A 14,543-nucleotide genomic window follows, 5' to 3' on the forward strand; every position below is an offset into this window, starting at 1 on the left:
GGGGCCGGGGCTCCCGGGGTCGGAGCAGGGTCTGAGCGGGGCCGGGGCTCCCGGGCACGGTCGCTGAGCGGGTTCGCACTGCCCTCCAGCGGCACGGCTCGCTCCTGGGCTGCCAGCTAGCACTGCCACCCCCGGCTGCCTCCTGCCACTCCCGGCTGTCCCCTGACATCCCCTGCCATCCCAGGCTGTCCCTCGCCACCCCCCGGCTGCCTCCTGCCACTCCCGGCTGTCCCCTGACATCCCCTGCCATCCCAGGCTGTCCCCTGCCACCCCCGGCTGTCCCCTGCCACCCCCAGCTGTCCCCTGCCATCCCCGGCTGTCCCCGTCACCCCCAGCTGTCCCCTGCCATCCCCAGCTGTGCCACCCCGCTGCCCAGATGTGTCCCCATGGCCCAGAGTCAGACCGGGGCATTTGTGGTGTCTCCCCCTCCTCTGTCCCCGCTGCTCGTCACTGCAGGTTCCTCCTCTTGGCCCCCCTAAGGGCCACGTTGTCGTAGTCACAGTGGCCGAGCCGCTCCAAGCCGGGGAGCAGGAAGGATCTTTTGGGGACGGCGTAGTCGTCGCTCTGGGCGTTGTAGGGACACCCCAGCCCGGGGGGCTCCTCGGGGGCCGCCTGCAGCCTCCAGGCCTCCCCCTTCACCTCCTTGGGCTCGTCATAGAGCGCGAGCGCCGCGAGCCCCTCGGGCTCATCGTAGATGTGCTCGGCTTTGGGGGCCGGGGGGCGGCCGGGGGGCTGCCCACCCCCTCCTGCATCCCTGGGGACCCTCGGGAGCTCGGGGACCTCCTCCTGGGGCCGGCCCAGGCCGCCGAACCGCCGCACCAGGAAGGCCTTGGCCACGGCGTCGAAGGGGACGGCGTACTCGGGCTCCACCTCGGCGCCATCCGGCCTCAGCCGTGGGGAATGGCGGGGCTCGGCGTGGGGAAAATCTGCACCCCGAGAAGGCTGGAGCGGCCCCGAGCGCTCCCCTGCCCCGGGGGGCATCGCCACCTTGGCCTTGAGCCCTTTGGCCTCCCCAGAGGGGCCCTCGTGCTCCTCGCGGCCCTGTTGCCGCCCGGCCGGAGCGGCCCGGTCAAGGCCCTCATCTGTGGGGCCTCCCTGGCGCGGCTCCTCTGCACCACGGCCCCGCTGGAGCTCGATGGCTGCCTCGATGGCCGCGAAGATCTCATTGCCTTGCCTGGTGTCGAACTCGAAGTTGCCCTCTCCGGACTCACAGCGCCGGCCGGCCTCGAAGGAGAAGGTCACCTGTGGAGGGAGGACAGGGCTCGGTCCCTGCGGTGCCCAGGCCAGCCTGGGCCGGGCTCCCCGAGCGCTGCTGACCTTGTCGCGGCCGAAGCGGCGCAGGAAGCGGTAGGGCCAGCGGAACAGCGGCTCCCGGCTCTGCGGATGCCGCAGCTCCAGGGACTCCTCAGCAGCCCGCAGGATGCAGCGGCCCCGGAGCTGGCAGCGCTGCGACGACGGCGTCGGCCTCACTGTCACCTCAAACTCCTGCTCCAGGCCGGCTGGGGAGGGACACGGCATTGGACACGGTGCCACGGCACACAGGGGCTGGGGTGGACACGGCATTGGACACGGTGCCATGGCACACAAAGGCTGGGAGTGACCCCCAGGCCAGACCAGTCTGCTCGAGGCTGGCTGGGGATGGACACGGCAGTGAACACGGGTGCCACCCCACAGAGGGGCTGTGGATGACCCCTCCATCCAGGCCAGCAGTGACCAGACAGCTCCGGCCACTGCTGATAGCGCAGCCAAGGCAGCTCCACAAACCACAGCAGGAAGAGAAGGAGGAGGAGCAGGAAGAGCAGGAAGAGGCTTTTGGGGGGAGATTTCCCCACCCCACAGCAGCCCCAGCCCTGCTCCCACCTTTGTCCCGTGAGCTGTACAGGGAATTTTCCTCCATGGAAAACTCTCCCTCCGTGCCCCGCGAGCTCAGCAATCCCTCCTTGGCCACTCCCGGCTCCTCCTGGCTCCTCTGCCCAGGGGAAGAGTGGGAGGTGAGGGTTCCATCCATCCCAACGGATCCCATCCATCCCAGGGATCCCATCCCTCCCAACGGATCCCATCCATCCCAGTGGATCCCATCCATCCCAGGGATCCCATCCATCCCAATGGATCCCATCCATCCCAGGGATCCCATCCATCCCAATGGATCCCATCCATCCCAATGGATCCCATCCATCCCAGGGATCCCATCCACCCCAACAGATCCCATCCATCCCAATGGATCCCATCCATCCCAGGGATCCCATCCATCCCAATGGATCCCATCCATCCCAATGGATCCCATCCATCCCAGGGATCCCATCCACCCCAACAGATCCCATCCATCCCAATGGATCCCATCCATCCCAGGGATCCCATCCATCCCAGGGATCCCATCCATCCCAACGGATCCCATCCATCCCAACAGATCCCATCCATCCCAACGGATCCCATCCATCCAAATGGATCCCAGTAGATCCCATCCATCCCAACGGATCCCATCCATCCCAATGGATCCCAGCAGATCCCATCCATCCCAGGGATCCCATCCATCCCAATGGATCCCATCCATCCCAGGGATCCCATCCATCCCAATGGATCCTATCCATCCCAACAGATCCCATCCATCCCAATGGATCCCATCCATCCCAACAGATCCCATCCATCCCAATGGATCCCAGCAGATCCCATCCATCCCAACAGATCCCATCCATCCCAATGGATCCCAGCAGATCCCATCCATCCCAATGGATCCTATCAATCCCAACAGATCCTATCCATCCCAATGGATCCCATCCATTCCAACGGATGCCAGCAGATCCCATCCATCCCAACAGATCCCATCTATCCCATCCATCCCAATGGATCCCATCCACCCCAACAGTTCCTAGCGGATCCCATCCATCCCATCCATCCCAGGGGATCCCACCCATCCCAGCAGCTCCCATTTCATACTGGGAATGCCAGCTCGCATAGCCACCGGATCCACTCGTCCGCCTCGGCCGTGGGAGCAGCCATCAGCACGCGGCGCTCGGCTGTGTCCAGCAGGATGGGGACGGTGTCCCCGGGACAGGAGGTCTCCGTCCCCGCCGGGACCACGCGGACGCAGTCGCGGAGCCGCAGCGGGCGCCGGGCGAGCTCGGCCTTGCGCGGCCGCTCGGGGCCGTCCCGCAGCTCCAGGCGCGCCGGGGACCCGCAGCTGTCCCGGTACAGCACGGCCCAGAGCTTCTTCCACCTCTGCCCCAGGGAGAGCACCGCGTCGGCATTCCCGGCACGGCCTGGCCTGCCCGGGGGCTTGACCTTCCCGGGAATTGTGCCTTCCTGGGAATCTGTGCCTTCCCAGGAATTTGTGCCTTCCCGGGGATTTGTCTTTTCAGGAATTTTACCTTCCTGGTAATTTGTGTCTTCCCAGGAATTTTACCTTCCTGGGAATTTTACCTTCCCAGGAATTTGTACCATTACAGGAGTTTGAACTTTGCAAGGTGTTTTTACCTTCCCAGGAATTTTTGCCTTCCCAGGTGCCTTTACCTTCCCAGGTGGTGCCTTTATTTTCCCAGGAGTTTTTACCTTCCCAGGAGTTTTTATTTTTCCAGGAGATTTTACCTTTCTTTGGGTGTTTTTATCTGCCCAGGATTTTTTACCTTTCCTGACAGTTTGACTTTTCCTGGAGTTTTTACCTTCCCAGGAATTTTTACCTCCAGGAATTTTTACCTCCAGGAGTTTTTGCCCCCTAGGGATCATGCAGGAACCCAAGGCAGAACGAAGACCCTCACCACACCCACGGGTGACAGAAATTGGGATTTCAAAATCCCTGGATAAACATTCCCACCCTGCAGCGAGGCCTTCCCAGCCCCGGCCTCACCCAACCCCATTCCCCCACAAGCTGCCAACGACTTCCAGCTCCCATTTTCCCTAAAATCCCCCAACTTTTCAGCTCAGCAGAAGCCGCAGCAGTTCCGGGCTCGGGGTGCGAGGGAGGCCCCACGGCGGAGGGGAAGTGGGGGCAGGGAAGTCACCCCAAAACTGGCCCGGGGCTCCCTTTTCCTGGGATGGGGTTTTGGGATCGCTGCCCTTCCCGTGGGGTGGGTTCCCGGGAATGGGGTCTGTGGGGAGGAAGAGAAGGGAGAGGAGCAGGAGAGGCCCCTCAGCTCCTTCCCGTGGGCAGCCATCGCCCAACCCCAGCCGTTATCAGAGCCGGAACCGCGCAGCTTTGGGGCCTCAGCCACCTCCCCCAGCTGGAGCTGAACCTAAATGGGGCTTTGAGGTCATTTCTGTCACCCCCAGCTGGAGCTGTCCCCAAATGGGGCTTTGGGGTCATTTCTGTCACCCCCCAGCTGGAGCTGTCCCCAAATGGGGCTTTGGGGTCATTTCTGTCACCCCCAGCTGGAGCTGTCCCCAAATGGGGCTTTGGGGTCACATCTGTCAGTCCCAGGTCACTTCTGTCACCCCCCAACTCTGCAGGGTCTCTCTTGGGGCGTCTCTACAGAGTGTCCCCAGCAGCTCCTGTCCCCCGGCCATGGATGAGGGACAGTGGAGCATCCAATGGCTGGGATCACCCCGTTCCCAAGGGATCCACCCCATTCCCGTGGGATCTATCCCATTCCCGTGGGATCTACCCCATTCCCGTGGGATTCACCCCATTCCCACAGGATTCACACCATTCCCACAGGATCCACCCCATTCCCGTGGGATCCACTCCATTCCCATGGGTTTCACCCCATTCCCATGGTATCCACTCCCGTCCCGGACCCCCAAGCCCCCTGACCTTCCCGAATGGCTGCTGGAGCTGCAGGTAAATCCAGCCCTGCTTCACCACCGCCTCCTCCATCCCGGCGTGTCCGGAGTGTCCAGAGTGTCCAGAGTGTCCGCAGTGTCCGCAGTGTCTGGGGTGCCCCCGGGGGTCCGGCAGGGCCGTGTGCCCCCTGCGGTGGCAGCGGGGCCGGCTCGGCCTGTGCTACTCCCAGCCCGGGCTCTGCTGCTTCCTCTGCTGGCTGTGGCTTCCTGTGAGCGCCGCGGGGACAGCGGCACTGCTGCACGGAGGGCGTGGCACCCGGTGTGGCACTGTGGGTGGCACTGTGGGTGTGGCACCGGGTGTGGCACTGTGGGTGTGGCACCGGGTGTGGCACTGTGGGTGTGGCACTGCGTGTCGCACTGTGGGCGGGAGGGCGTGGCACTGCAGGTGTGGCACTGAGTGTGCCAGTGGGTGTGGCACTGTGGGCAAGAGGGCGTGGCACTGGGTGTGGCACTGTGGGTGTGGCACTGGGTGTGGCACTGTGGGTATGGCACTGGGTGTGGCGCTGTGGGTGTGGCACTGGGTGTGGCGCTGTGGGTGTGGCACTGGGTGTGGCACTGTGGGTATGGCACTGGGTGTGACACTGTGGGCAGGAGGGTGTGATACTATGGGTGTGGCACTGTGGGTGTGGCACTGTGGGTGTGGCACTGAGGGCAGGAGGGCGTAGCACTGCGGGTGTGGCACTGGGTGTGGCATTTAGTGCAGGAGGGCGTGGCACTGAAGGTGTGGCACTGGCTGTGGCACTGGGTGTGGCACTGGGTGTGACACTGCAGGTGTGGTAACGTGGGCAAGAGGGCGTGGCACTGTGGATAGGTGGGTGTGGCACAGTGGGTGTGACATAGTGGGCATGGCACTGTGGGTGTGGCACTGCAGAGAGGTGGGTGTGGCACAGTGGGTGTGGCACTGCCGCACACACCCGTGTGTCACCCTGTGGTGCTGTTGGGCACTGGGCACACTGGAGGGCACTGGGCAGCACGGCCGGACCCTCGCGCAGGACACTGAGCACTGCACAGGGCACTGGGGACACCGGGGACAGCGGTGACACTGCCGGCACTGCTGGCACTGCTGATGCTGGTGGCACCGGCGGCACTGAGGGCTCTGGTGGCGCAGGTAGCACCAGGACACCGGTGGCGCCGGTGGCACAGGTGACACTGCTGGCACTGCCGGCACTGGTAGCACCGGTGGCACTGGTAGCACTGGTGGCACTGGTGGCACAGATAGCACTGGTGGCAAAAGTGACACAGGTGGCACAAGTAGCATTGGTAGCCCTGGTGGCACTGGGAGCACTGGTGGCACTGGTAGCACTGGTGGCAGTGGTGGCATTGCCCGTGCAGGTGTCATTGCTCTCAGCGCTGTCCCCGCTGTCCCCGGGGTGCGCGGCCCCTTTAAGGCGGTGTCAACAAACCGCGCTCGCGCCCCTCCCTCCTCCCCCCGCGCCGCGCCGACGCCGTGACGTCAGACGCAGCGCGCCGCGGGCGCACAGGGGCGTGGCCAGACCGCCGTGGGCGTGTTTCTCCGCCGCGCGCAGGCCCTAGACAGACACGTGGGCGTGGCCTGAGCTGGATGGGCGTGGCCTAAACCAGGGCTCTCGGAGGAAGGGGCGCGGTTTACGCCACGTGGGCGTGGCCCACCCTGCGGGGGGGCGTGTCCTCTGCGCGCGCGCAGGCGCCGGATAGGCGGGGCGGGCGCGGAGGGGGCGTGTCCCGCGCGCGCGCGCAGGCGCGGGAGGGGCGGGGTCGCGGTGCGGCGCATGCGCGGTGCGGCCGGCGGCGCGGGGGGACGCGGTGGCGCCGGGCCCGGCGCAGGCGGGGGCGGAGGCGCGAGCGGAGCATGAATGGGGCAAGATGGCGGATCATGTGCAGGTGAGCTCCGGCCGCAGCGCAGGGCTCGCCCGGGCCCGCTCGCCGCCCTCCCGGCACCCCTGCGCCGCCCCCCCGGCCCGCGCGGCCGAGCCCCGCACGGCCAGGCCCGGCCAGGCCCGGCGAGGCCCAGGCGCGCAGGCCGCGCTCGCCGGGGAGGCGGCGCTACCGCTGCGCTCTCCCCGTGTGGCTCCGAGGGTCCCCGGCGTGGCTCCGAGTGTCCTCCGGTGTCGCTCTGTGTGCTCTCGGTGTGGCTCCGTGTGTCTCCCGGTGTGGTTCCGTGTGTTCCCGGTGTGGTTCTATGTGTCCCCCGGTGTCGCTCTATGTGCTCTCGGTGTGGCTCCGTGTGTCTCCCGGTGTGTCCCCGTGTGTCCCCGGTGTGGCTCCGTGTGTTCCCGGTGTGTCCCCGTGTGTTCCCGGTGTGTCCCCGTGTGTCCCCGGTGTGGCTCTGAGTGTTCCCGGTGTGGCTCCGTGTGTTCCCGGTGTGGCTCCGTGTGTTCCCGGTGTGGCTCCGTGTGTTCCCGGTGTGGCTCCGTGTGTTCCCGGTGTGGCTCCGTGTGTTCCCGGTGTGGCTCCGTGTGTCTCCCGTTGTGTCCCCGTGTGTTCCCGGTGTGGCTCCGTGTGTTCCCGGTGTGGCTCCGTGTGTTCCCGGTGTGTCCCCGTGTGTTCCCGGTGTGGCTCCGTGTGTTCCCGGTGTGTCCCCGTGTGTTCCCGTTGTGGCTCCGAGTGTTCCCGGTGTGGCTCCGTGTGTCTCCGGTGTGTCCCCGTGTGTTCCCGGTGTGTCCCCGTGTGGCTCCGTGTGTTCCCGGTGTGGCTCCGAGTGTTCCCGGTGTGGTTCCGTGTGTTCCCGGTGTGGCTCCGTGTGTCCCCGGTGTGTCCCCGTGTGTTCCCGGTGTGTCCCCGTGTGGCTCCGTGTGTTCCCGGTGTGGCTCCGTGTGTTCCCGGTGTGGCTCCGAGTGTCCCCGGTGTGGCTCCGTGTGTCCCCGGTGTGGCTCCGAGTGTTCCCGGTGTGGTTCCGTGTGTTCCCGGTGTGTCCCCGTGTGTTCCCGGTGTGGTTCCGTGTGTTCCCGGTGTGGTTCCGTGTGTCCCGGGCGCTCCTCCCGGGGTCTGCCCGCGGCCCTGCCGGGTCCCCTCGGGGCTCTGTCCCCGCTACCGCGGGAAGGGCGGCAAAACTCGCTCCGGTCCCGTTTTCCACTTGGAAGCAGCGGCCGGGGCACCCCCGGTACCCGCGGGCTCCTGACAGCGGGGCCCGGCGGAGCCGCTCCCGGCCCCGGCCCGGGGAGCCACGGGCTGGGCAGCCGGGGGATTCCGGCCCGGGGTCGGCTCCTTCTCCAGCCGAGTCTGGGATCCTTCTCCAGCCGGGTCTGGGATCCTTTCCCAGCCGGGTTTGGGCTCATTCTCCAGCCGGGTCTGGGATCCTTCTCCAGCAGGGTCTGGGATCCTTCTCCAGCTGGGTTTGGGATCCTTTCCCAGCAGGGTCTGGGATCCTTCTCCAGCCGGGTCTGGGATCCTTCTCCAGCCGGGTCTGGGATCCTTCTCCAGCCGGGTCTGGGATCCTTTCCCAGCAGGGTCTGGGATCCTTCTCCAGCCGGGTCTGGGATCCTTCTCCAGCCGGGTCTGGGATCCTTCTCCAGCCGAGTCTGGGATCCTTCTCCAGCCGAGTCTGGGATCCTTCTCCAGCCGGGTTTGGGATCCTTTTCCAGCAGGGTTTGGGGCTCATTCTCCAGCCGGGTTTGGGATCCTTCTCCAGCCGGGTTTGGGATCCTTCTCCAGCTGGGTTTGGGATCCTTTTCCAGCCGGGTTTGGGATCCTTCTCCAGCCGGGTTTGGGATCCTTTCCCAGCCGGGTCTGGGATCCTTCTCCAGCCGGGTTTGGGCTCATTCTCCAGCCGGGTTTGGGCTCATTCTCCAGCCGGGTTTGGGCTCATTCTCCAGCCGGGTTTGGGCTCATTCTCCAGCCGGATCTGGGATCCTTTTCCAGCCGGGTTTGGGATCCTTTTCCAGCAGGGTTTGGGATGCTTTCCCAGCCATGGGAGCTCTCCGAGTTGGGGAAAGCTTTTCACGGGTGTTCCGAGGGAATCCCAGAGTGGAGAAGTTCATGGGGTAGGAGCCAGCAGGGAAATCAGGGATGGAAAAGTTCCAGGCTGGCGTGGAGGGGACAAAACCCCTGGGAAAGAGCCTGAAACCCTCTGGAAAGGACCAGAAACCCCTGAGGAAGGGAAGCAAAGGCTCAGAGTGGGCTCAGAGCCCTCTGAAGGAACCCAGACCTCTTTGGGAGAGCTCCTGACATCTAAACCCTCTGGAATTGACCCCAAACCCCCTGGAATTGACCCCAAACCCCCTGGAATTGTCCCCAAATCCCTGGAATTGTCCCCAAACTCTCTGGAATTGACCCCAAACCCCTGGAATTGACCCCAAACCCCTGGAATTGACCCCAAACCCCCTGGAATTGACCCCAAATCCCTGGAATTGTCCCCAAACCCTCTGGAATTGACCTCAAACCCCCTGGAATTGTCCCCAAACCCCCTGGAATTGACCCCAAACCCCCTGGAATTGACCCCAAATCCCTGGAATTGACCCCAAATCCCCTGGAATTGGCCCCAAACCCCCTGGAATTGACCCCAAACCCTCTGGAATTGTCCCCAAACCCTCTGGAATTGTCTCCAAAGCCCCTGGAATTGACCCCAAACCCCCTGGAATTGTCCCCAAAGCCCTGGAATTGTCCCCAAAGCCCTGGAATTGTCCCCAAACCCCCTGGAATTGACCCCAAACCCCCTGGAATTGACCCCAAACCCTCTGGAATTGACCCCAAACCCTCTGGAATTGACCCCAAACCCTCTGGAATTGTCCCCAAACCCTCTGGAATTGTCCCCAAACCCTCTGGAATTGTCCCCAAACCCTCTGGAATTGTCCCCAAACCCTCTGGAATTGTCCCCAAACCCCTGGAATTGTCCCCAAACCCTCTGGAATTGTCCCCAAACCCTCTGGAATTGTCCCCAAACCCTCTGGAATTGTCTCCAAAGCCCCCTAGGCGCGGCTGGTGACATTTTCCATCAGATTTTGGTGGATTTGGATTTGCACAGAGCCCAAAACCTGGGATAAAGCGGAATTCCCGGGAATTATTTATTATCCCTGGAACTTCGGGATCGAATCAATTCCCGGGAACTGCGAGGGCGAGAGGAGAGCTCGGGAATTCCGCTGGGAGTTGCAGAAAACGGGGATCGCTGGATTAGGAACGGGGATTTCCATGGGAAAAAAAAAAATCCTCATTTTCCTCGGAATTCAGCTCCAAATCCGGGATTTCCGTGTGAAATCCGGGATTGAGCGAGGTGGGAGTCGGGAAAGCCGGAGCTGGAGGGGTTGGGAATGCTGAGCTCGGCGGGGTTAAAGTTTAACTCAGAACTTCGGGAATTTTTCCACGGCTGGAAAAGGGATTTGGGAACTCGCAGGAATTCCGGTGAGGATTGGGAAGGTTTGGAGCCATGGGAAAAGGGGTTGGAAGTGGGAGAGGTTTGGATGGGATTTTGGGATGAAATCCTCCTGTTATTCCAGGTTATCCCAACCTGCTCTTGAAAACTACCAGGAATTCCATCCCAGGCAGGAATTCCTTCCCAAAATTCCATTTAAATCTCCCCTTTTCCAATGGGAATCCGTTCCCTGTGGCCAGCCCAGCTCGCCTGGAAGCAGCTCCACGTTTTCCTTGGAATTTCCCTTTTCCAGGAGAACATTCCCAGCAATCCCAGCCTGGCTCCAGAGGCGTTTTTAGGGAATATTCTCCGGGAATGCTTGCTTTGGGAATTTGGGAATAAATCCCAACTGGCAGCAGGGCTTGGGAAATCGGGAAAATCCCTCTGGAACTTCCCAAGAACTTTGGTTTGGGTGGGAAAAAATTCCCAGAGGAATTTCAGGAATTGCAGCGGAGCCCAAACGGATTTTCCATGGATTTTATTGGATGTGATGGAGCCTGAATTGGTTTTTTATGGATTTTTCCCGATGTGCTGAAGGCCCAAAAGATTTTTTATGGATTTTTCCTGGAATGACGAAGCCCAAATCCGTTTTTTTGGGAATTTTTCTGGGTTTGGTGAAGCCAGAGAAGATTCTTTGATGGATTTTACCTGAAGAAACTTCCAAAACGTTTTATGGATTTTTCTTGGAATGACAAAGCCCAAATGCATTTTTCCTGGATATTTCCTGGAATGACAAAGCCAAAATGAATTTTTCCTGGAATGAAGAAGCCCAAACCCATTTTTCCATGGATTTTATCCGGATTGATGAAACCCAAATTAACTTTTCATAGATTTTTCCTGGTGTGAAGAATTCCCAAACCTTTTTTTTATGGATTTGGAGCCGGAATGGTGAAGCCCAAATGCTTTTTTTATGGATTCTACCTGGTTTTCATCCCGAAAAATCAAAAATTCTGGGAATTGTGAGCGATCCCTTTGGGTTTTCCTGGGAATATCCCATTTTTTTTCCCTTTAGAAGCAGATTTTTCCTTGGATTTTTGGACTGAAAACTGAAATTATAGAAAAGATGGATGAAAATTCCCAAAATTATGGAAATTTGCTGGAAATTATGGATAAAAATTCCCAAATTATGGAAATTTGCTGGAAATGATGGGGGGAAATTCCCAAAATTTTGAGGGATTTCAGCTTTTCCCTGGGATTTTTTCCCCCCATGGGAATTCTGGGTTTGAATTCCCGCGTTCCTGTTGGGATTTTGGGAATTGATCCCAGATCCAGGAAAAGGCGGCTCTTCCTTAGGAGAATTCCTGGGAGAACCTCAATCCCGGTTTATCCTGGAATTCCTGCAGAATTCCTGGAAATTCCTGCTAAATTCCAGTAAATTCTTCCGAAATTCCTGAAAATTCCTGCTAAATTCTCAAGAATTCCTGCAAGATTCCTGGAAATTCCTGCAAGTTCCTGGAAATTCTTGCTGAATTCCTGTAAATATTGGAATATCCCTGGAAAATTCTTATAAAATTCCTTTAAAATTCTTGCAAAATCCCTGGAAATTTCTGCAAATTCCTGGGAAATCTCTGGAAATTCCTGGAAATTCTTAAAAAATCCCTGGAAATTCCTGTAAAAGCCTGGGGTTTATCCCAGAGCCAGAATTTTGGGAATTTTGGGCTGTGTCCCCTCCCTGGCCTGGGAAGGAAAGGATTTGGGAAGGGAATGAAGTGACACAGGGCAGCGTTTTCCAGGAGTTTATTCCCAGAGAAATGGAAATTCCAGGGAATTGTGGCTCTGGAACAGGATCTGGAGGAGAGGGAGGTTCCAGAGGGAATGTTGAATTCCCAAATTCCCGAATTCCCAGTGCTTTGGGGCTGAAATTGCTGTGCAGGGAATGTCCCAGGTATTGGGATCCACTGGCTCATCCTGAAGGAATCCGATCCCAAAAGGGAATCCCTGGAAAAGGGAGAATCCACTGAAAAGGGGGAATCTTTTTAAAAGGGGAATTCCTTGGAGAAGGGGAATCCATTTGAAAAGGGGAAATCCTTGGGAAATCCCCACTTTGGCGCTTCCCATCCCAAACCGCTCCCGGATTCCAGGAATCCCAGCCCAGGGAACGGGAGCTGGGCCTGGGAGGAGTTTCCAGCCCGGGAATTTGGGATCTTGGGACGGAATTCTCTGGGATGGAGGGAGGTGTCTGTGGCCAGAGAAATGGGAATGGGATGGGATTTGGGAATGGCTGGGGAGGGGAGGGGAGGGGAGGGGAGGGAAGGGAAGGGAAGGGAAGGGAAGGGAAGGGAAGGGAAGGGAAGGGAAGGGAAGGGAAGGGAAGGGAAGGGAAGGGAAGGGAAACTGAGGTGAGGTCTCGGCAGTTCCCCTCCCTGTGCACACAAACACAGCCCCCGCTGTCCCCCAATCCCGTTTTTCCCACATTTTCTGTGTTCCCTGTTTCCCCACATGTTCCCTGTTTCTCATTCCCTGTTCCCCATTCCCTGTTTTCCCATGATTTCCCTGTTTCCCCATTCCCTGTTTCCCATGATTTCCCATCCATTCCTGTTTGTGTTCCCGGGGTTCCCATTCCCATTTTCCCACCATTCCCATTCTCGGTGTTCCTGGTGTTGCTGTTCATTCCCATTCCCTGTGTTCCCGGTTGTGTTCCTGGTTGTGTTCCTTGTTTTCCCACCATTCTCTGCTGTGTTCCCATTCCTGTTTTCCCACCATTCCCATTCCCCGTTTTCCCTGTTGTGTTTCCGGTTGTGTTCCCGGTGTTCCCATTCCCTGTTTTCCCACCATTCCCTGTTTTCCCGGTGGTGTTCCCGGTGTTCCCGGTTGTGTTCCCGGTTGTGTTCCTGGTTGTGTTCCCGGTGGTGTTCCCGCTGTTCTCATTCCCTGTTTTCCCATTCATTCCCATCCCTGTTTTCCCGGCTGTGTTCCCGGTTGTGTTCCCGGCTGTGTTCCCAGCTGTGTTCCCGGTTGTGTTCCCGGTTGTGTTCCCGGTGGTGTTCCCGCCTGTGTTCCCGGTTGTGTTCCCGGTTGTGTTCCCGGTTGTGTTCCCGGTGTTTCCGGTGTTCCCGGTTGTGTTCCCGGCTGTGTTCCCGGCTGTGTTCCCGGTTGTGTTCTCGGTGTTCCCGGTGGTGTTCCCGGTTGTGTTCCCGGTTGTGTTCCCGGTGTTCCCGGTGTTCCCGGTTGTGTTCCCGGTTGTGTTCCCGGCTGTGTTCCCGGCTGTGTTCCCGGCTGTGTTCCCGGCTGTGTTCCCGGTTCTGTTCCCGGTTGTGTTCTCGGTGTTCCCGGTTGTGTTCCCGGTTGTGTTCTCGGTGTTCCCGGTTGTGTTCCCGGTTGTGTTCTCGGTGTTCCCGGTTGTGTTCCCGGTTGTGTTCCCGGCTGTGTTCCCGGCTGTGTTCCCGGTTGTGTTCCCGGTTGTGTTCCCGGCTGTGTTCCCGGCTGTGTTCCCGCCTGTGTTCCCGCCTGTGTTCCCGGTGGTGTTCCCGGTGGTGTTCCCGGTGGTGTTCCCGGCTGTGTTCCCGGTGTTCCCATTCCCTGTTTCCCATCCGTTGTTCCCGGTTGTTCCCCGCAGAGCCTGGCCCAGCTGGAGAACCTGTGCAAGCAGCTCTACGAGACCACGGACACGGGCACGCGCCTGCAGGCCGAGAAAGCGCTGGTGGAGTTCACCAACAGCCCCGAGTGCCTGAGCAAGTGCCAGCTGCTGCTCGAGAGGGGCAGCGTGAGTCACAATCCCCAAAATCCCCAGAATTCCCGGAATTCCCGATCCCACACATCCCCAAAACCAGGGAATTCCCTCCCATGGATAGCCAGTGCCAGCTGCTGCTCGAGAGGGGCAGCGTGAGTCACAATCCCCAAAATCCCCGGAATTCCCGGAATTCCTGATCCCAGAGATCCCCCGATCCAGTGAATTCCCGATCCCAACATCCCCCAATCCAGGGAATTCCCAATCCTGAACATCCCCAATCCCATCCACGGCATCGCTTATCCATGGATCCATGGATAGCCAGTGCCAGCTGCTGCTCGAGAGGGGCAGCGTGAGTCACAATCCCCAAAATCCCCAGAATTCCCGATCCCAACATCCCCCAATCCAGGGAATTCCCTCCCATGGATAGCCAGTGCCAGCTGCTGCTCGAGAGGGGCAGCGTGAGTCACGATTCCCAAAATTCCCAGAATTCCTGATCCCAGATATCCCCAAATCCAGGGAATTCCCAATCCTGAACATCCCCCAGTCCAGGGAATTCCCTCCCATGGATAGCCAGTGCTCCAGCGTGAGTGATCCAGCCTGGAATTCCTAAAAATTCCCCAAATCCAGGGAATTCCCAATCCCAAACTCCCCAAATCCAGGGAATTCCAAATCCCAACCATTCCCAAATCCAGGGAATTCCAGATTCCAAACTCCCCAAATCCAGGGAATTCCCTTCCATGGATCCATGGACAGCCAGTGCCAGCTACTGCTGGAGAG

At 59.9% G+C, this 14,543-nt stretch overlaps 2 protein-coding genes across 9 annotated transcripts in view; one reads left to right on the top strand and one right to left on the bottom strand.

Annotated features, from left to right (window-relative positions):
• Window positions 1-350: 350 nt before the first annotated feature.
• On the bottom strand, window positions 351-4,960 carry DOK2 (docking protein 2). 4 transcript variants are annotated; one of them, XM_086865623.1, is made up of 5 exons: window positions 4,745-4,960; window positions 2,935-3,216; window positions 1,861-1,969; window positions 1,318-1,499; window positions 351-1,242 (listed from the first exon to the last, which is right to left on the bottom strand). In XM_086865623.1, exons 1-5 carry the CDS (start codon window positions 4,805-4,807, stop codon window positions 448-450), a joined length of 1,431 nt encoding a protein of 476 aa, XP_086721749.1. In that variant the 5' UTR covers window positions 4,808-4,960; the 3' UTR covers window positions 351-447. The 4 variants fall into 4 exon arrangements, with proteins under 4 accessions (XP_086721749.1, XP_086721748.1, XP_086721747.1 ...); XM_086865622.1 differs by having other exon boundaries at window positions 351-1,499; XM_086865621.1 differs by lacking the exons at window positions 2,935-3,216; window positions 4,745-4,960 and having other exon boundaries at window positions 1,861-2,926.
• A 1,549-nt stretch (window positions 4,961-6,509) lies between these two features.
• XPO7 (exportin 7) overlaps window positions 6,510-14,543 on the top strand; it is a 70,347-nt gene continuing 62,313 nt past the window's right edge. For 3 of the 5 annotated variants that reach the window (XM_086865720.1, XM_086865719.1, XM_086865717.1), the window contains exons 1-2: window positions 6,528-6,633; window positions 13,653-13,799. In XM_086865720.1, coding sequence (XP_086721846.1) covers window positions 6,616-6,633; window positions 13,653-13,799 — 165 coding nt within the window. In that variant the 5' untranslated portion in view covers window positions 6,528-6,615. Of the gene's footprint in view, window positions 6,634-13,652; window positions 13,800-14,163; window positions 14,225-14,543 lie in introns of those variants that run through there. The other 2 variants (XM_086865718.1, XM_086865721.1) reach the window with 2 other exon arrangements.

This window comes from Cyanistes caeruleus, chromosome 29 (genome assembly GCF_971803275.1).
Source record: "Cyanistes caeruleus chromosome 29, bCyaCae1.hap1.1, whole genome shotgun sequence".
In the NCBI taxonomy this organism is placed as follows: Eukaryota; Metazoa; Chordata; class Aves; order Passeriformes; family Paridae; genus Cyanistes; species Cyanistes caeruleus.

Bases quoted from the DNA above. Each gene is read 5' to 3' on its own strand.
- DOK2 (XM_086865620.1), bottom strand. From the start codon at position 2,722: ATGGATGGGATCTGCTGGGATCCATTGGGATGGATGGGATCTGTTGGG. The intron at 1,500-1,860 runs GTGGGAGCAGGG...GTCCCTCCCCAG, and splicing joins GTACAGCTCACGGGACAAAG to CCGGCCTGGAGCAGGAGTTT.